Genomic DNA, 20,979 nt, shown 5'->3' with positions numbered 1-20,979 from the left:
ATTTAAATTAAAGCCTCTGGTCTTTGTTGGTCCTAAAGCCTGCCACTCTGGTCCTGCTTGCATGAGAGCAGCCTCTTCGCTAGCAACTACTTGAATGTCCCACACCTGCACGGTTAAAGTTTATCTCAAGGGACGCCTTTAGATAAACACCCCAGATCCTTTCCTGGGATCTATTTGGGACAGATAAAATATGCACTTGAAAAAGTAGATTCATATACCCATGGTGCTGCAAACATGCTTTAAAGTTTTCTAATAACTGAATTATCTGTTTTTATATTGAAATTAAAAAGAACTAAAATTAAATATTAATCCCTGGTCCGTGTGGTTCAGTTGGTTGGGCATCGTGTCCCATGCACCAAGAGGTTGCAAATTCATTCCTGGTCCAGGCACATGTCCAGACTGTGGACTCAAAACCTGGTAGGATATGTGCAGGAGGCAGCCAACGGATGTTGTACTCTCACATCAATGTTTCTCTCTCTCTCTCTCTCTCTCTCTCTCTCTCTCTCTCTCTCTCTCTCTCTCTCTCCCTTACTCTAAGAATCAATAAAAACATTTTTTAAAAAAATAATAAAAAATTAAATATTCAGTTCCTTAGTTTCACTAGCCACATTTCAAGCACTGAAGAGTCATATGTGCCTAGTGGATACCGTATCTATCAGACAGCACACTAAGTTAAAAGTTGCTGTCAATCTCTCAGAAGTTGGTTATATTTAAATAAAGGGGATGAAATTAATTTTTACAAGGTGTACCGATAAATTTAGTGCTCTGGGGATTCATAATTAATTAAAAGTGTCCTTAAAGGCTGTTGGAGGTCATGCATTGTGCACTGAGTTGTAAGGTAAGTGGGGATACTCACGTACCAGGCATAGCCTCAGCATCAGCCATGATGGACAGTGCGGCTGATCTTTTTGAAGGCTGGGCTCCAAGTGCCTAAACACAATTACATGAATTGAGTTATTATTCATTTTTAGCTATTTCTTTCACTCACTCATGAATAGAATAATTAACCCTTTTTATGTATCACTCCTCTGCCCTTGAACCTTCAATGCCTTTCCCTCCAAAGACAATAATAATAGTTAGCATTGACTTGGGCGATGTGGTTTATTAAGTGCTATTACCTTACTGGTTCCAAACAACCTAATAGAAACTTTGGGCAGATATGGAAACTGGAGCTTGGAGAAGTGAAATATACTTATTTAGTGACATGCACAGAACTCAAATCCAGATCTTTATACCAAAGACCCTGTGCAGGGCTATCTGATTTCTATTTTCCAACTAATATCCACTTAATACCTGGCACATACCTTACATACTCATCCTGAGCTTACACACGAGCTTAGGTTCATGCTAATCTTCTATTCATCTATGTTCTTACATCTATGTTTACACTCTAATCATCCTTAAAGCATAAGTTCAAATCTTATTTCCTTAGTTCCTTAGTTTTCTTTTGCTAATTTGTTCCTCCCTTAAGAATGGTAGTTATGTTGTTCATGCTTATCACTTGAAATTTATCATATGCTTCTGTGAAAGGAGCTAAAAAGACAGAGTGATAGATATAAACAGAAGTCCTATATTCCCAATTAGACTCCAGGTGCCTTCAAAGCCAAACTATACTTTATAGCAGTGATCCTCAACCCTGGATGACTAATAGAATTGCCAGGGGGACAGGAGGGGGATGGGTGTTAAAAATATGTAAAAGTCTAGAGTTGGGCCTAGATACCTGCATTTTTTTAGAAATAGCCAAGATGTTAGTTATACCAATACATACTACTGTGTGCTCACGCAGGTATAAATAAGTAGAAATGGAATATTAAATTTATACAAAGCTCCATGGTGCCTCTTATTCTAAAAGCCTATTTGGTGATGGTGACAGGTAGACAGGTGGGTGGAGGTGGGAGAGGGTATAGGGGGCATAAATGGTGACCAAAAAAAAAGGAAAATAAATAAATAAATAATAGACATATAAAAATAAAAGTCTAGCTGTAATTGTTCAGTTAGCTGACTAGACCATAATACTGTGGTGAAGTAGTAAAGGCCTATTTTAAAATTTGGGGATTATTTGAGTATATCTTTAAGCCAGTTTTGCCCTGTGAAAGTCAGAACTATAGCCACTTGCTCTTAGAAGGGGAAAATTTCTACAGTTACATCTTTAAAATAAGAAATGTGGAACATCTGAAAATGATTAATTCTATAATTGTTAGCATTACACTATGGGCAAGACCATAAAAAATGTACCTCATCTGCCTAGTTCAACAAATTCAATTACTTCACCACCTTTAGCAATTAACAATAAGAACTCATCTTCCAATCTAGCTTATTGTCTTATTTCAATTTAAATATAAGAAGATAAAAAATGATGTTTTGTGCACGATCATTTTCTTGTTTTAATCCCCATAAAAATGGACTCTTCTCTAAAGCTGTTGGCTCCTCCACCTTAATTCAGAGTGCCTGGGGTGTCAGCCTGCATTGAATTGGCCGGCAAACAAGATACCCCACTGTCCTTCCAATGCAGAAAAGTAGTCAAGCATCCTAAGGGGTACTGGCATGGTAGTACCCCCACCAACCTGAGGTGATAGGGACGACTCTGAAACAGAGCTGGGGTGGAGGAAGGCCCTGGAAGATGGACTTGCCTAAAGATAAGCACACTGACACATAATACCGGCAGATAGGGTCCCTCTTCACTAAGTCCCCAGCAGACAGTCCCTCCTGGTACATTGATCAATTAATAAGTGCATATGTGGTATCTGAGTTGTACAAGGAGATTATCATCTCTTTTGGAAGAAAAAGCAAAAGCATAAGTCATTTTTTTTTCAATAAAATGCAAAGAATTGTATGCCAGATATTATGAGAAAGTTTGTGAGCTTTGTGAAATAAGTGAGAACCATGCATTCAAATGAAGATGAGATCACTAAGGGCTGAGAAAGGGACCGAGAAAAGAATTCTCAAAAGACCAAGCTACACCTGGTGGGTGCAAGGGTAACTGAGAAATTTTGAATAGCTGGTTTGGCACAAGCATGAACCAGTTAGAACTAGATGCTGGCCAGCACACCCGTAGTGTATTGAACATCAGTCCTGAGTGGGTCAGATTGGCTAACTTCAAAGGAATGGAGAAGCAGGCAAGTGAGAGAAATAGCTCAGGCAAACACAAGGAAGTAAGGATGCACACAGTTTGGGAACAGCAAGCAGTGGCTCTGTTTGATTTAAGCATAGGATTGGATTTTATGCTGAAATGGGCAACAAACCATTGACATTTTTTGAACAAGATGCTGACATACCAGTGTTCTGGGATATAACTCCATAAAGGCAAGGACATTGTTTTCTTCCCTGCTGTATTCCCAGTGCCTTGAACAGGGCTTGGCATGTAGAATAATTTCCCCCAAAAAATGTTTGTGGAATAAGTAACTATGGCAATAACATGCTGGATAGGGAAGCCCTACTTTCCATGTCTCCATGGACACACGATTGTGTAAAAGTCCTTTCACCCTTTCTCATCCAGTAGACACAACTTAAGGCACTCCTAAATTGAGTTACAGGAAAGCTAAGGATTTCTAATTCCATTTCTATATAGGTAAAAGTCAAAAAGTGGAAACAGTATTTCCCTCCCTTATTGCCTTAGCTTGTCCTTCCTAAAGCAGATTACTGGTAAGACTTTATCATGGTATCCTATATAATTAAGTATCCTGGTGACAAAGAACTGCCCTATAGCATTAAGTAGGACTTGGGGAAACGAGTCATGGTCCAGGAATCTAGACAAACAGTTTCAGCAGTTCATATAAGGGTGAATGAGAACAAATCTTCATTTTCTAGCCAAAATTTTCTCCCAACTATCCCTTCGCCTGAATCCACCTGCAAGTCATAGATTCACCCCGTCCCCATTTCTCCATATTAAAACTGGACCTATATCCACCAAGTTGCTCAAACACAGCTTTGATTTTTCCTGTACTTTACCTACCACATCCAATCCAACAAGTCTTCTACATTTTAATTTCAAAATACATTGTCTTCTTCTCATCTTCCCTCTTCTGGCCACAACCATTTTATTCCTAGAATGCTAAAATAGCCTCCTAATTACTCTCTTGATTTACACCCTGATCATTTTCCAATTTATTCTTCACATAGCAGAAGGACGCATCTTCTTCAAAGAGTATCAGATCACATCATTTCCCTTCCATGACTTTCAACTGCATTTAGAATAAAACCTAGCTTCTTGTCCTGGGCTCTTCAATCTCATGTAAATGAGTAAATATGAATGGGAAATATAGGACTGGCATCCCACAGCTCCATTCGGAACTGAGCCAAGGGGTTTTCCTTGATTTCTCCTCACCCTAGTTTCTTCATTTTCAAAATAAAATAGTTGGCAAGAAGACCTTGAAGCAGTGCTTCTCAACCTTGTCTGCACATTAGAATCACCTGGGAATCTTTTTAAAATCCTGATTTCTGGGCCTCATCCTCCGGAATTTCTGTTTCTTTGTTACTAACGTTGTGGCCCCACCCCCATAACAAAGAAACAGAATTTCCGGAGGGTGAGGCCCAGGAATCAGGATTTTAAAAAGATTTCCAGGTGATTCTAATGTGCAACCAAGGTTGAGAACCACTGCCTTAAAGACCCTTCAGTTTCTAAAACTCTATTATTTTATTGTTTTCAGATGAGATGCTACCTGGACCTTAATCTCAAAAAATCAACTGCATGATTAAAAGTTCTTGCCTCTCTCCTATCCCTCTTCAACTTAGTCTGTTCTCTGGAACTCAGGAGCAGAATAAAAGGGAAACTGGCCCAGGTCTGGTCTTTTCTAGTCATGAACCTAGTTACCATCACTTCTATGCTCTCCTCAACCCTTGGCCCCCAGAGTCTCCCTATTAGGTTTTGTCCTTATTACTGTTTCCATTCTTTGAAAAGTGTAAGCTCTTCACTTTTTTTCTTCCAACTCAAGAAGGACCCTTAGGTCATTTTCCAGATTTGCTTCCTGATTGACTTCCTCTGCCAAGTTTCCTTGTCCCTCTGACTAGATAAGATGAGCTGGCGCCAAACAATAGGAATGAGAAAATACAAGGGAGAGCAGGTAAAGAAAACAAAACAGAACAAGTTCTAACTAGGTCCAATATAACAGGTCCAATATTGGGCATCGAATAATGGGTATAAAAAGGTATAGAAGATGACTGAATAAAACATTTATAATTGCACATAAAGTTATGAATCAAATTAGTCAGAGGGCCATCAAATGAGTTGGAAAGAAGATACTCTATGAATTCATAACCATTAAACCTTTGCGGTCGTATTAAATTTGGACATGGGTGTCGTACTGGTCGGAATTAATTTCCATTGAAAGAGCAGTGATACATAACATGCAAGATTATGAAGGATAAACAAGATTTATTAATTCTTTTTTGGAACTACGTCACTACTAGTAGAGTCACTACAAACGTTATCACTTTCTACGTCAGAGTCAGTATTCAAGGTGCCAAAATAAAACTCTTCGCCGTTACTTTCAGATTCGCAGTACACTTCTTTTGGTAACTTTCTTTTTGCCATTTTGGAGTATTATTTTGAAATATCTTAACAAGCGAGAATGCCTAATTACAGTTAAACGTAATTTGTAAAGCTTTATTTGAAATTCTGATAAGTATCTCTGAAGCTTGTCGATTTCTTCACTCTCAAAAGGCGACTGACTCGCCACGGTGTTTTGCATGGCGAGTGTGGAACAACCGCGTTTGTTTATATTGAGTTTCGATATCTCCGATTTGTCGGGGCAATGTTTTGATTCGTGATAAGGTCGCGTAGACACTTAAGAGCTTTCAGAGAAATTATGAACTGATACATGAATGAATAGAGTTAAGATTCGTACGTTTCCTTGCTGTGGTGGCTGAGAGCAGACATACGACCGGAACGGTAAAAAAGCTTTGGTGGCTGAGAGTAGACAACTGCAAAGGGTTAGTATCAGGTGAGCTGAGATCCTCTGAGCCATGTACAGCAGTGGCAAGCAGGTAAAGTGATATCTCTTTCCTGATGCAGGAACCTCCCTCTGATTGTCTAACTCAGGTTAATATATTTCTCAGAGCCAGGAAGTGGGAAGGAAAGAACATAATTGAATCATGAGGATATTCCTCCAGCTGACACAAACACCAGGGCCTACGAGCACCGTGAAGAACTTGGATTTCAGTCCTGAGTCTGCCATTGCCAAAGTGTGTGATCTGGGCCAAACCAGTTAATCTTGCTGAATCCCAGCCCTTCTTCTATACATGAAGGGTTTAAATAGACACACAAAGAGCAGCTTCAGTCTATGTTTAAAGGAACTCTTTCTCAGAAGTCAATGAGGACAACAAATGAAAGCTTGGCTGTTGCGATTAGTCTCAGAGCCTTTCCCCAACCATCTTATCATTCCCATTCACCCCAATGCCAACTCTCCAGGTTCAGAGAAGATCAGTGCATGATCTCACAGGTGCCTTCTGGATGTAAGGTTCAACTGTTTCATAAAATATTATATTCTGTTTCCCTGTGGGCTTGCATGGACACTGATACTAAGAGATCCCAAATATTCCCGGAGTTAAATAAAATATTTAAATGTTTAAATCACAAAAGAAAGCTATTAATTTCATTTCAGTTCTCTGGTCACTAAAAGGGAGATGTTAAACTGAGAAGACACACATTACTTATGCTTTAAAATTCCTTCAAAAAAATAAAATTTTTGCAAATACTCTTTTTGGCTAACATATACTGAGTTTTCGCCTTTGCCTCGATATAAGAGAAAAATTACTCTTCTTAGCCACGTTCAATGACCTATGGTGTTTTTATGTGATTTTAGTGATTTGATATAGAGATATTTTAATTAGGATTTGGCAACTCACAAACATGTACACTGAAGGGCCCTGACAATCAGAGCTTCCCAACAAATAGTGATGGGCTGGAGATGGGTAGATAAGACTACCATTCCTTAGTGGTTAAGTGGAGTAACATAACAAGACCATACTTTTACAAATCAATGAAAAAGACAATTGTATATAAAAGTTGGCAAATGATTTCAATAGGCATTTCACAAAAAGGATTTCCAAATGGGAAATCAACATGTGAAAGGATGCTCAAATCTCATTGGTCATCAAGGAAATAAAATACAACTACAATGACCATACATCCAAACAAATATCTTTAACAAAAACAAAGTGTTAACAAAAATATGCAGCTCCTGAAATATTCATTCACTGCCTGTTGGAGTGTATATTGGTAATCTTTGGAAAACTATTTGGCAATATCTTGAAAGACTAAACCTAGACCTATGACTCAGCCCTCCCACACCCAACAGAAATGCTTTATAATGTGTGCTGAAAGACACATGCAAGAATGAGCATAGCAGCACTATTTTGTAACAGCCAAAAACTAGAAGTAACCCAATGGGTCAATAAATTATAGTTTACTCATACAATGGGATGTTTCACACCAGTGAGAATGAATTGCTATTAAAAAAAAAAGACATAAATGGTTCTCACCCATCTAATCATAAGGGAAAGAAACCAACATAAAGAGGACATACTGTATGCTTTTGTTAATATAAAGATCAAAAACAGAGAAAACTTCATGGCATAGAAAGCAGGGTAATGGTGACCTTGAGGGGAAGGGTGTAGTGTCTGAGAGGGACACAGGAAAGGCTCTTAGGATTCTGGCAATATTCTATTTCTTTATTGGGTAATGATTATACAGGCATGTCCACTTTGTGAATATTCATATCTATACACTAAGAAATTGTGCAATCTTCTCAGTATATGTTGCACATTTATTTATATTTAATAGTAAAGTTTAATTTTTGATTATTAGTTTTTCCAAGTAATCTATTAAAACTGAAAATACTACCCTCATCATTATAGATAGTTGTATTTCTGCTCTTCTCTCTCTTTCTCAAAAGAAATATACCAGTAAAGAATAGGGCTTTGCTAAATCTAACAAAATCTAACAATATCTCTAGTGATGGAACTAGTCTTTTAAATTTATTTTATGTCTTCCATAAGATTGAGCACATGGCTAGCCAAGCAATTAGTGCCCTATAACAAGCAGTGGGCTAGAATTCCTGTAAGTCCTGAATTGTTACAATATGCTTAATTTTCACAGAGTTCCTAATTTTTTTAAGAAATCTCACTACTACTAAATCTTCCATGTAACTTGTCATGATTTTTGCAGTGTGGCTAATGAACTTGGCTTGTTTAATTTTATGCACCTAGTTATCTTGATAGGAAGATTGTAATTATCCAAATGAGAAAAGGAGCTAATTACTTCGGCCCAAAATGAGTGGTAATTACACGTACACTCACACACACACACACACACACAGTCACATACAGAAACTAATTTCAGAAAAGTCACATTCTTCTCTTTATACCCATTTTTATTTCACATTTTTCTCACCTCAAATTCCCCTCCGGTTTTTGAATTCAACCTTAAGATGTTTATAGAAAGGGGTAGTAGTGGAGGTCATAGGCAGAGTGAGGCTTTTCTTGAATAAAATGTTAAAAATATAAAAAGCTATGTCTTATCAGGGGGGAATTTTGGTTCGAACATGTGTCCAGAAATTTTTAAAAGGCCATAGTGCCTTATTAAATCAGAAATGCTTTCAAAATATCTATGAAGATTCCCATTCCAATACCCACATTTATATCTAAAATGATAATTAGGGCATGTTGTGAGTCTGTTTTACTTCTAATTTTCACAGAATAAAACAATGCTACTATAAAAGTACATTGCCTTAGTTATTAATCACACATGCCTTAAATAGAGGCTATTAACATTTTATAAATTAACAATAAAGAGTGAAAACTTGATTTATAAATCAGTTCCTACTAAGATGTTTGGGACATTCTATAAACAATTAAAGACAACAATGAAAATACCATAAAGTTAATTACCACAAATGTAATAAAAATAAATTAAAGGCCAAAACTGTTAAGCTGTTGCAATGGAATTTTGCTGAGCCCAGAAATACTAACTACTGTTAAAGAGCTAGATCTAGAAATTTGAGCTAAATCATGAAATACTATAAATCCTAGCATCTATTATCAGATTTCTTTTTTCTCGATGCCCTTTTAAAAACTAGCTAATATTTATCAGCTATTAAATTGTTTTAGGGAGTTTATATTTAAGGAACAAGTTCAAGTATCACAATTTTTTAACTTAAAATTGGAAATTATCCCAGAAGTTGTGTTCTCATTAGCCCCTCATTTTACAGGTGAGGAAGAGCATCATGGAAGGCGATTTGTTCAACTTAACACTGAGTTTGTGAATAAACCGGGACCAGATTTAGGTCTTGTGACTCTCGTTATATAAAGCACATTTCCCCTGACAAAATGCCTTCCAGGAAACAGCATTTCCCTTGAATGAATTATTTCATGTCTTTACCTTCTACCTCCTCTCTGAATCAGTTCGTTTCTTTTTTCTACTTTGTTGAATTAGTGACAGTATGACATCATGCTGGCCCAGCCAATGTGGCTCAGTGGCTGAGCATCGACCTATGAACCAGGAAGTCACGTTCTGATTCCAGGTCAGGGCACATGCCCAGTGGGGGACGTGCAGGAGGCAGCCAGTCAAGGATTCTCTCTCATCATTAATGTTTCTGTCTCTCTCCCACTTCATCTCTGAAATCAATAAAAACACATTTACATATATCTATATATCATCTATATCTATCTATCCCTATATCTATATATCATATATATCTATATATCATATATATCTATATCTATATCTATATCTATATCTATATCTATATCTATATCTATATCTATATCTATATCTAATCTATATCATGGTGAAAAGCAAAGATCCTAGTGCAAAGTGGGCCTAGGTCCCAGCCCAGCATTCTCTACTTCCTAGTCATTGATCTGAGGCCTCATAGGACCAATTTGTCCCAGTTTGCCTGGCACTTTACTGGTTTTAAAACTGAAGTTCCTGAGTCCCTGCAGACACCTCAGTCCCAGACAAATTAGGAGAGCTTAGGCTCGAGCTCTTTTATCTATAAGATATGAATAATAGTCGTCAATAACCGTCGTCAACTTCATAGTGCTGCTGCAAGACCAAATGAATGAGCATATGAAAACATTTAGCAGAGCACCCAAGCCTCGCCCACAGTAAGCACTCATTTCCCTATCTGTCACTTCCTCTTGGGTCGCTTTCCATGTTAGAGATTTGAAAGTCCAAGTGATGTCTAAAACTGAGTGAGAAAGAGTTTTCTTGGAAACTGGACAAGCAGCAGAATTAAAGAGACTGGGGGCAGCATAGAAAGAAAGAGAACATTAAGAAGTAGGGAGAGTGCCTCAAGGCCATATCAGTGAACATAAATAAGAGATGAGGGAGTTCCAGGACCATGGCCTGTATGGAAGGGGTCAGAAATTCATTCTACTTGAGTCTATAAATATATGTGAACTCTATACAGGATATTTTATAAAATAGAAAGAGGAAGTAAGGGTAAGGAATCATAGATATGTTTTGTCTACTACATGGGATAACTTTAGAAATGTGAAGAATCCCCAAAAGAGCTACAAATTCCCATAATTATCACATTATTGATGCATATAACACCACTTCTAAAATTCATATATTTCTAGGAAAAAATCCTGAGAGAAATAGCATTTTGAACAACAAATACCAAAGGAGCTATCTTTTTTATCACCAATATTTGGTTGAAAGCTTTTTCCCTAAGAAATGAGACAGGCATAAGTAAGCAAGGGTTATACTTTCAGTCAGGGCCTAGAATCAGAAGTAGAAAATAAATGCAGAGTGGAGATGGGACTGAAGCTGTGTATGCTGTCCTAGCTCTCAGAAGCAGGCAGAGGCAACCTGGAGTTCAGCTCCCGTGGGATACCCAGAACTCAGCACAATCCCCATGTGAGGTAGGGGATCAGGGCCAGGCCCTGCTCAAAAACCATCGAATGAGAGAAGGCAGAAAATATAACTTCCAGCTATTGCTTGGGACAAAGACTTATCGTAAGCTCCATACTTGGGGAGGCAGAGGATACCAACCAGTCTTGCCACCAGAACCTAGCAATGCCAACCACTAGTTCAGAGACAGGATTGGAAATATTGGCAATATCACAGAGGCAGAAGCCCCAAGGAACCAATATAAGACCTGGCCTGGAATGGGAAACTCAGTGGCAACTACAATACTATGAAATTACAAACCAACACTGCTTTACAAGCAACTGTTTGCAAAGCTAACAGGAAAGCAAACATCCTGAACACAAAGACTAATTATTATAGTAGATAAGGTAGAATATAGAATCAGTAACCAATCATATACAGCTAAATAGTAGCTCAGCTTAACACCAATAGAAATTCATGGAATTATTTTTCTTTCTTTTCTCATAAGAGCCCCTTGTCTTCACCCTGTAATTGGAACACTATTTGGGTTTCTGCCTGAAAATGTGTTCCACAAATTGCAATTCATTTTTATCTCAAATAAATGCTTGTTGCTTTCATTTGGCTTTTCATGTTTAAGTTAAAAATTTAACAATAAATATAGTTTTTTTTAAGTGTACTCCTGAATAACTCGATTAATGTGTAAATCAAAATGGAAATCTACACTAATAAAAGAGAAACATGGTAATTGGCATACGACCGCTACCCTATTCATTGGCTAATCAGCGAAATATGCAAATTAACTGTCAGCCAAGATGGTGGCCGGCAGCCAGGCAGCTTGAAACTAACATGAGGCTTGCTTGCCTCAGTGACGGAGGAAACCAACGTTCCCCACCTGCCGCTGCAGGCCTCTGAGCAGGCAGTTTAAAAAACATTGTAACAAATACCACCGGACTTCAGCCAGCAGATTCGCAACATTGTAAGCAAAGGCCAGAAACCTACTTTCAGCCGGAGGCCTAAGAGCTGGAGCCAAGCCTCAAGGTAAAGCTGGCCCAGAATAAAAAAAATAAAAAAAAGGAGCGGTTGGGAACTTCAGTCACTCCCAGCCTGAAAACAGCCCTCAGCCCCTCACCCAGACTGGCCAGGCACCCCAGTGGGGACCCCCACCCTGATCCAGGACATCCTGCAGGGCAAACCAGCCGGCCCCCACCCGTGCACCAGGCCTCTATCCTATATAGTAAAATGCCTCCCAGCACCGGGATCAGCGGAGCCATGAGGCCTCCCGGCACCGGGATCAGCGTGACAGGGGGCAGCGCCCAAACCCCCTGATCGCCCTGCGGCTCTGTGTGTGACAGGGGGCGGGGCCCCAACCCCCTGAGCAGCCCTGCTCTGTGCCTGATAGGGGGGAGCTCCCCAACCCCCACCCCCTCCACAGGCCCTGCTCTGTGTGTGACGGGGTAGAGCCATAACCTCCCCATTGGCCCTGCCCTGAGTGTGACAGTGGCAGCGCCCCAACCCCCTGATCGGCCCTGCTCTGTGGGTGATAGAGGGCGGTGCCCCAACCCCCTGATTGGCCCTGCTCTGTGCGTGACAGGGGGTGGCGCCGCAACCTCCCCATCGACCCTGCCTTGAGTGTGACAGGGGGCGGTGCCCCAACCCCCCAATCGGCCCTGCTCTGAGCCCGACCAGGGGCTGCACCTAGGGATTGGGCCTGCCCTCTGCCACCCGGGAGCAGGCCTAAGCCAGCAGGTCGTTATCTCCCGAGGGGTCCCAGACTGCGAGAGGGCACAGGCTGGGCTGAGGGACCCCCCCTCCCCCCCGAGTGCACAAATTTTTGTGCACTGGGCCTCTAGTTATGAAATATTTACCATGGGGAGTAAATAAAAACACAACAGATTAAATCTGTAGAATGCAGGCAAAGTAGTATAGAGAAGTAAGTTTATTGTCTTAAATGAATTTATTTAAAAAAAGAAGAATTTAAAATAGTTTAACCTTCAACTTTAATCAATATAAAGAAAATAATTATTAAATTTTCAAAGTAGAAGTAACAGATAAGAGCAAAATGAATAGAATAGAAAAATTTGCAAAAACGGTAAGAAAGAAACAGCAGAGATTGACCACAAAATCAAAAGCAATTCCTTTGTAAATATTGACAATATATACAAGCCTCTAGGTACCATAGAAGGAAGGAAGGAAGGAAGGAAGGAAGGAAGGAAGGAAGGAAGGAAGGAAGGAAAGAAGGAAGGAAGGAAGATGCTTTTAAGGATATTAGCAAAAAGAGAATTTTGCTAAGTCTTTGTGAAACAAGTTTTCCTAGTATCCTTAAAATCACAAAATATAGAACCAATACCATTTCTGTCAATTCCTTTGGCCAAGAATGCCTATATAGAGGCCAGGATGTGAAATTAAATAAGTGTTTGGAGCGACATAAATAATACATAATTCACTCTTCCTTCATACATGACCTTATCATTCAACATCAAAAACAAAAACCAACAACACATAACAATCTCCCTTAATAATAGATCTATTCATGTTCCTCTTTTGATTAACACATTTCGTACCGCTCAGGAGTTTTCTCGTGTTTCGCACGCCATCTGTTAAGGACCGCTCACGAGTGTTTTCGTTTTTCACGCCCATGGAAAAAGGAGCGAATCTAGATACTTACGTAAATTTTGTTTGGTCCCTCTTCATAGAGGAAAATGTTTTACGCAGTACCATACATTAAAAAAGTACTAGGAACTTTAATTGTTTGTTTTTGTAAATAAAAATGTTATAATTATTAAAAAATAACACCTAAAGTGCATTATGATGACTTAAATAACGTGCAGTTTGCCCCAAAACGTGCAGACCCTGGCGTATGTCTTAGAGATTTCTATGCGGTACGCAATGTGTTAATATGTTAGGGTTTATAAAATAACTAGAGGCCCGGTGCACAAAATTCGCACATGGGGAGGGGAGTGTCCCTCAGCCCAGCCTGCACCTTCTCCAATCTGGGATCCCTCTCACAATCCAGGACTGCTGGCTCCCAACCGCTCGCCTGCCTGCCAGCCTGATTGCCCCTAACTGCCCTCCTTTGCCAGTCTGGTTGCCCCTAACTGCCCTCCCCTGCTGGCCAGCTTGTGGTGGTCATCTTGTGTCCACATGGGGCAGCCATCTTTGACCACATGGGGGTGGCCATTTGTGTATTGGAGTGATGGTCAATTTGCATATCACCTCTTTATTATATAGGATAATAAATAATCCAAAGTGACAAGTCCAACTCTAAGTCACAATGCTCCCATTTATGCACAGTGAGCAAGCTTCCTATTTCCCCACCACCACCACCTTATGCTCTCCTCCTTCCTCAGTTTTGCTTATGTTGAATCTAAAACAACAAAAGCAAACTCTAGATGCAGATTAGTGGTTGTCAGTGGGGGTGGGAGAAGTAGTCCAAGTGGGTGAAGGTGATCAAAGAGTACAAACTTTCAGTTACAAAACAAAAACGTGCAGTCATGGGAATGTAATATACAGCATGGTGACTCTAGTTAAAAATACTGTATTTATACATATATGCACTCCTATGTTCATAGCAGTGTTATTTACAACAGCTGAGATCTGGAAAAAGCCCATCAGTAGATGAGTAGATAAAGATACCATGGCATGCTGTGCAGCTATTTAAAAAAAAGAAGTATCTCTTACCCTCTGAGACAAGAGGGATCTGGACAGTATTATGCTAAGCAAAATAAGTCAGTCAGAGAAAGACAAGTATCACATGACCTCACTCATCTGTGGAATCTAATGAACAAAATAAACTGACAAGCAGAATAGATTCACAGACTGAAGCATGCTATACAGACTGATGAATTTCAGAGGAAAGGGTGGGGGACGGGAAGAGATTAACCAAAAAACATACATGCATAATCCATGGACAGACAATAGTGCAGTGAAGGCCTGGGGAGGAGTGGGAGCGGGGTAGCGGGGGTCAATGTGGAAAAAAGTGACATCTGTAATATTTTCAACATTAAAGATAAATTAACAATAATAATGATAATAATAACAATACTGTATTATATATTTGAACATTGTTAAGATCTTAAAGATTCTCATCACAAGAAAAAAATTGCAACCATGATGATGGAGGTTAAATTTACTGTTATAACAATGTATATAAATATTGAATCATTATGTTGTACACCTGATACTAATATGTTTTATGTCAATTAGATCTCAATTTTTTTAAAAAATAACTGATAAAGTTAGAATACACTACGATAATTTAAATAAAATATAAAAAAAAAACCTGGTGATTTAAAAAAAAAAAAAAACTTATCTCTCTACCAGTTTAGACAACATAACAGGAAAAGTTCTTCATTGATGGGGAAATTTAGGAATATGTGAGTTACGAAGTAGTGAACAGAATAAGATCATACTTGGAGAGTGATCTTTCTAAGTCAACTACAAGGTGGATGAAGGAAGGTGGCTTAAAAGATGACACCAGGATTCTTTTTGGGGAAAAAGGTTATCCTCTTTCAGGCTTCCTATTCAAATTGCCCTCTAATTGCAGGAGTGTTCTTCACAACAAACTGAATCAAACTCTTGATAAAAAGTGTTGTCATTTTATTTCATCTTCTGTGAGGCTGCACTACAGAGCTCATTGGAAAGGACATTCTTACCTACACAGTCCTTTCATGAGAAGATGTGAGCATTGAAGACAAAGGTGGCAGTATCTCTATATTATAAAGGCACCTTGATCTTGTAGGCTCTGCTCATCTGGCCCTCTCTCTCGGGCAATCAATGCCAATAGAAGAATTATATTTAATTGCTTTGCTATTTAATAAGTTTTAGGGCCAGTCTCACATGAGGGATTAGAAAAAATAATTTCTTGTAGAGATTAATTTATAAAAAACCTGTTCATTTGTAATTATGGATAAGGCTCTCTCCATAGATCTATACAAACTCTAACAGATAAATCCCCAAATCCTTGTTCATTTAAATCAGTTTTCCTAATTACTCTTATTAGGGTTTCCCAGAGATGTTAATTTCTTTGCCATGCAGCAATTTTCAATAGCAGCTTTAGTAAAAAATGTTAAATTTAAATACATATATGCATGGAGTGCGCACACACGCTTACACACACACACACACACACACACACACACACAGCCAAGTCCATTCTCTGGTACTACCATCTGAAGTCAAATCACAAAGTTTATCCAATATACTAGAGGTCCGGTGCACAAAATTCGTGCACGGGGGTGGGGGGGGTCCCTCAGCCCAGCCTGCGACCTCTCCATTCTGGGACCCCTCAAGGGATGTCCGACTGCCCGTTTAGGCCCGATCCTCTGAGCAATCAGACATCCCTTTCACAGAGATTCAAATATAATCTCACTCAGGGATCAGGATCGGGCCTAAACGGGCAGTCGGACATCCCTTTCACAATCCAGGACTGCTGGCTCCCAACCACTCACCTGCTTGCCTTCCTGATTGCCCCTAACCACTCCCCTGCCAGCCTGATTGATGCCTAACTGCTCCCCTGCCGGCCCAATTGCCCCTAACTGCCCTCCCTTGCCAGCCTGGTTGCCCCCAACTGTCCTCCCCTGCCAGCCTGATCACCCACAACTGCCCTCCCCTGCAGGCCATCTTGTGGTGGCCATCTTTGACCACATGGGGGCAGCCATCTTGTGTGTTGGATGGTCAGTTTGCATATTACTCTTTTATTAGATAGGATGTTCACTGAGTGAGATTCAAATATAATTCTATCTAATCTGATAATGGCCTTAATGCTCAAAATATGCTGGCTTCCTATTTATTCAGAGCCTATCATTACTACTGTCATATCAGAAAGCAATAACAAGGATAATATAGTATGTTGCTGGTGTATAGTATAGCATGCTTTATATGACGTCAGAAAGAACAAATAAAAAACATCTGCAATCCTTGCAGAGTGTTATGTTTTTACATGTTGAGTTGAGGGTGTGTATGAAAATGAATGGAAGAGGTGCGATCTTAAGAGGCTCTTAAAGGAGGAAAGGAAGCTTGGAGAAGTCCACAGGCTGAGGTGCTCTCTGGAACATCAGAGAGATTCTCAGAAAGGTTTGCAAAATAAGGGTAGTTTGTGTGTGAAGCCTCCAGGGTATGGTCTTTGTTATGCTAAATCCTTAAATCATGATTTTATTGCAGATCCACAATATACTGCATTTACTACTAATAACCTCAATTTCTTAAATAAGGATATGGGGGTTTGGAGAGATACCCCCCCTACACCCCATAACTTGTTCAAAGACAAAGATCTATACAGTGACAGAGCCAGGATTCAAGCCAAAACTCTCTGACTCAAAAAGTCAAGCTCTTAGGCTTTGGGCATGTTGCCTCTTTCACTGTGAAAGGACTGAAGACAAATTCCCACATACGATGCAAGAGAAGAATCAGGAACTTTTTTTTATCTGTGAACTGAGGGAAAGGAGTTTAGAGAAGAACGTTTTTGGTGGTGTTGGTGGTAGAGCTGAGGAATGTGCTCTATTTGACAGGGAAAGAATGCATCTTCTTTAAAAAAAAAAAAAAGTACAAATCTATCTTGTAAACAAAGTGCCTAATTCCAGCACTTTGGAGAGTTTAAATGAGGGTGCTGCTATATCCCCAAATGCAGAAAGAAACACCACAGACATCCAAGGGGAAAACAAAAACAAACAAACAAAAAAACCTTTACATTTGACGAGCAGTTTCTTAACAAAAATTTTCAGTCCCAAGCCACATATTTCTGGTAACCCATGGTTTTGATTATTTACCTAAAATTTTATACTTAAGCATTTGTACTGTAACCTAAGTTCAAACTCAGTCATTGCTTCAACATTTATTTCAAACTGAATGTTACATAAATCAGGAAAGAACCAGGAAATAAAATGGACATAGAGAGCTATTTGGGTCTGCCATCAACCTAGAAAATGATAAAAAGAAGTGCATTTGACAGCCACTAAACAGAAGGGAAAAATAATGCTTTCTTCCACCTAACCACACAAAAACCACTTTAAATACATTAGAAGTACCAAAAAGTATATTTCTCCATGAAATAGCCTTATAAAATTTAGATTATGACCACTCGCTTATGCATCTTATGTGATGGCAAGTGCTGGGATCAAGGAGAGAAAGAATAAAGATGGTATTGTTTTGAAGTAGGAGACAGCAGATACTGACCAAGAAAGACAGTGTTAGGACTATAAGAGAGAAAGCAAAGAAGAAGTAATTTTGAAGATGAGAAGAATAAACATAAAGAGCTCTGTGTTAATCACTATTTTGGTATTTCTATGATTTTCTTAGAAATCACAGAGCACTTACTCTTTCGCAACCATTACTCCATAACTGGCAGAATTATTAATGAAAAAAATATTGGCTTAAGGAAGATATTTAATAAAAATAGAAATTCAGTGCATCCCCATAGGTACAGAATTTGGTTCTCAGGTTTGCAAGTCAAGAAACTCACTACATATCCCTTCCTGGTTTTCACATTTAGTATCACTGCTGCTACTTTTTCCACAGTAACAGAAAAAATGCTGTGAAAGAAAAAGATTACTGTTGACCCTAATAATTGCAATCATATTTTTTATTACTTTAACTATGACTAATTGAAATTTTACCTAATAATATTAACAAAAACAAATATTAAGTTTTAAGGTAATATGTTAGGAATGATCATCCTACCTAATAAAGTGGGAATATGCTAATTAATCCTCATACCATTGCAAAGATGGCAGCACCCACAGACAATAAGGAGGGAATATGCTAATTGACTGTAACAGCCTCAAAGATGGCAGCACCCATAGCCAATAAGGAGGAAATATGCTAATTAAATGCCATGCCCTCAAAGATGGCAGCACCCACAGCCACAAGATGGTGGCACCCAGTCCCCTCAGCCCCGCTGGGGCGCCTGCCTTCGGAGTCCCCCAATCCCCTCAGCCCCCCAGCCACCCAGGGCCAGCCCGAGGCATAGGCAAGCCTCGGATGTCGGCTGCCCAGCTGCCCAGGGTTGCCCAAGGCTCAGGTAACCAGGGCCAGCTGAGGCTTGTGCTGCTGGCAGTGGTACCAGCAGAGGTGTGATGGGGGCGTCACCTTCCCCTGATTGCTGGGTCGCCTCCCACCCCTGAGGGCTCCCGGACTGTGAGAAGGGGAAGGCTGGGCTGAGGGACGCCCCCTCCAGTGCATAAATTTTCATGCACCAGGCCTCTAGTATTTTATAAAAAGTACAAATAAATGTTTAATACAATTTCATAATCTTTTTTCTTTTTTCTTTTTAAGTTTCCTAAATACAACATGAATTACTCATATAATTTTTTAAAGAGAGAATAGGAAGAAAAATAATATACCAAAATGACAATTTCCCCATTTTTTATGGTTACAACCACGATCTCCCTGGGGATGGGCATTGCTCCGACACTACTATCAGAGTATTAAACTGGATGCCATCTGGCCTGAGAAACCTTAGAACACAGAATTTTGAGGTTTTCTTGAAATTCTCATTTTGTAACTGATTTTTCACAGACCCATGAAATATCATTACTTTTATTCATTTCAAAATATCTCCAAAATATACATTTTATTTTATTTTATTTTACTATGATTTGTTCCTGGTGTCATACTCAGCTCTCATCATTTCAAAATTATACTACTTGAGTCACTTTTAAAGACACGGCTGTAAATTGAAAAATTCCACCCCTACATAGTGTTAGCATTAGTCTTACAGGTTAATATTTCCTGAACTTCACTCTAGTTTCAATAGTGCATCTCATTTGAACGTCTGTGGTCTTCTTGCCTCTGATTATGTTGATTAGAATGAAAATGTCAGTATTGCTACTTCATGATTTAGCTTGGAATATTAAATGGCCTGTTGAACTGCATTATCATCATTGATGACCACTAGTCTTTGTCAGTAAGATGACAAACTGGTTTTTGAAGAATTTTAATCATTATGTATAAATAATCTTTTAAAAATAAGAGAGTACATAGGAGTTTAAGAGGAACTACAGATGCATTTAAAGAGAGAGAGGGGCAGCATAAAATGGCCTTTTAGAAATGTACATGCATTAAGGAGATCTGTTTTAGAGTTTATGGAATTTACTACTTTTAACTTACATCTCTGGCCTAATTTTAGTTATATGGGCCTAGAAAAAATCTATATAAAATGAGTGTGACTAATAGTCTTATATCTCAAGGAAAGTTACTCACAGCCTTGATGTAAGTAATTTTATCACCTCTAAATTCCTAGAAAGATAGATAACAGGAGAGGAGGTTCTTTTCACACATCCTGAATTTGGCTTCAAATTAAACTTTTTATTTCATACACACACAGTGAAGGCGTGGATAGATTACAATGTTAGTAATCATGCCTTCAGAGACATAATTTCACAATCACTGTGAAGCCTTTCTACAATTTGGAAACTGGATTAACTGCAATACCAGGAGACAGTGACCTTGCCCACTTCACAATCTCTGTGGTAACAAAACCAGGGGTAGAAATCAAAAAGTTTACTGACTACATAAATCACTGAGAATGAATCATCTGATTTTCTATCCTCTCTTTGGATTGCTACAGGTATAATAAATTATACCTACAACAACCAACAGTCAACAACAACAACAAAAAATCTAAGTAGTGATATTACAGCAACATCCTTGTATTGCTTTAAAAAATTCTGGACAAGTGCATTTTAAAGTTAACATAAAATCCTACAGAGGTTCGGTTTTCTGAACAGCCCACACACCCCTCAGGAATTTGAATGTCTGCAGCCAAGGGTTCCAACACATAAAATCCAGCCTGTGGCATTTCTGTCTATAATGAGATTATCCCAATATTTTCTCCTCCCCTAATTAGGGTAAGGTTATTTGACAATAGCAGCACTTAAACAGAGACCAGGCATTTTTTAGGAAAACACTCTTGAGATTTGGCAATTAAATCACATATTTACTGAAGGCCTAAGGTATGTGAATTCTCTGTGTTATTACTTGGCACTGAGTTAGAAACAAAACAGCTGACAAACTGGAGCCTTTGGGCACCTTATGTAACTTGTTCACCAGGACAACTGAATTCTTTGCAGCATCTAAGACTAAATTTAGAAAAGTATTTATGGATAATTTAAACTATTTAGATCAAGTCCTTTAGAAGGGGTCAGTTTATC

General features: G+C 39.0%; 1 protein-coding gene across 1 annotated transcript in view; it reads right to left on the bottom strand.

Annotated features, from left to right (window-relative positions):
• Positions 1 to 6,173, bottom strand: part of IQCM (IQ motif containing M) — a 284,914-nt gene extending 278,741 nt beyond the window's left edge. Inside the window, exons 1-2 of the mRNA XM_059699526.1 lie at positions 6,132 to 6,173; positions 861 to 930 (exon numbers count right to left, since the gene is read on the bottom strand). Coding sequence (XP_059555509.1) covers positions 861 to 930; positions 6,132 to 6,173 — 112 coding nt within the window. The remainder of the gene's footprint in view (positions 1 to 860; positions 931 to 6,131) is intronic.
• Between the last annotated feature and the right edge of the window lie 14,806 nt (positions 6,174 to 20,979).

Source organism: Myotis daubentonii, chromosome 5, assembly GCF_963259705.1.
Source record: "Myotis daubentonii chromosome 5, mMyoDau2.1, whole genome shotgun sequence".
In the NCBI taxonomy this organism is placed as follows: Eukaryota; Metazoa; Chordata; class Mammalia; order Chiroptera; family Vespertilionidae; genus Myotis; species Myotis daubentonii.
Note: the sequence above shows the minus strand (reverse complement) of the source record. Positions and strands in the feature narration are given on the sequence as shown.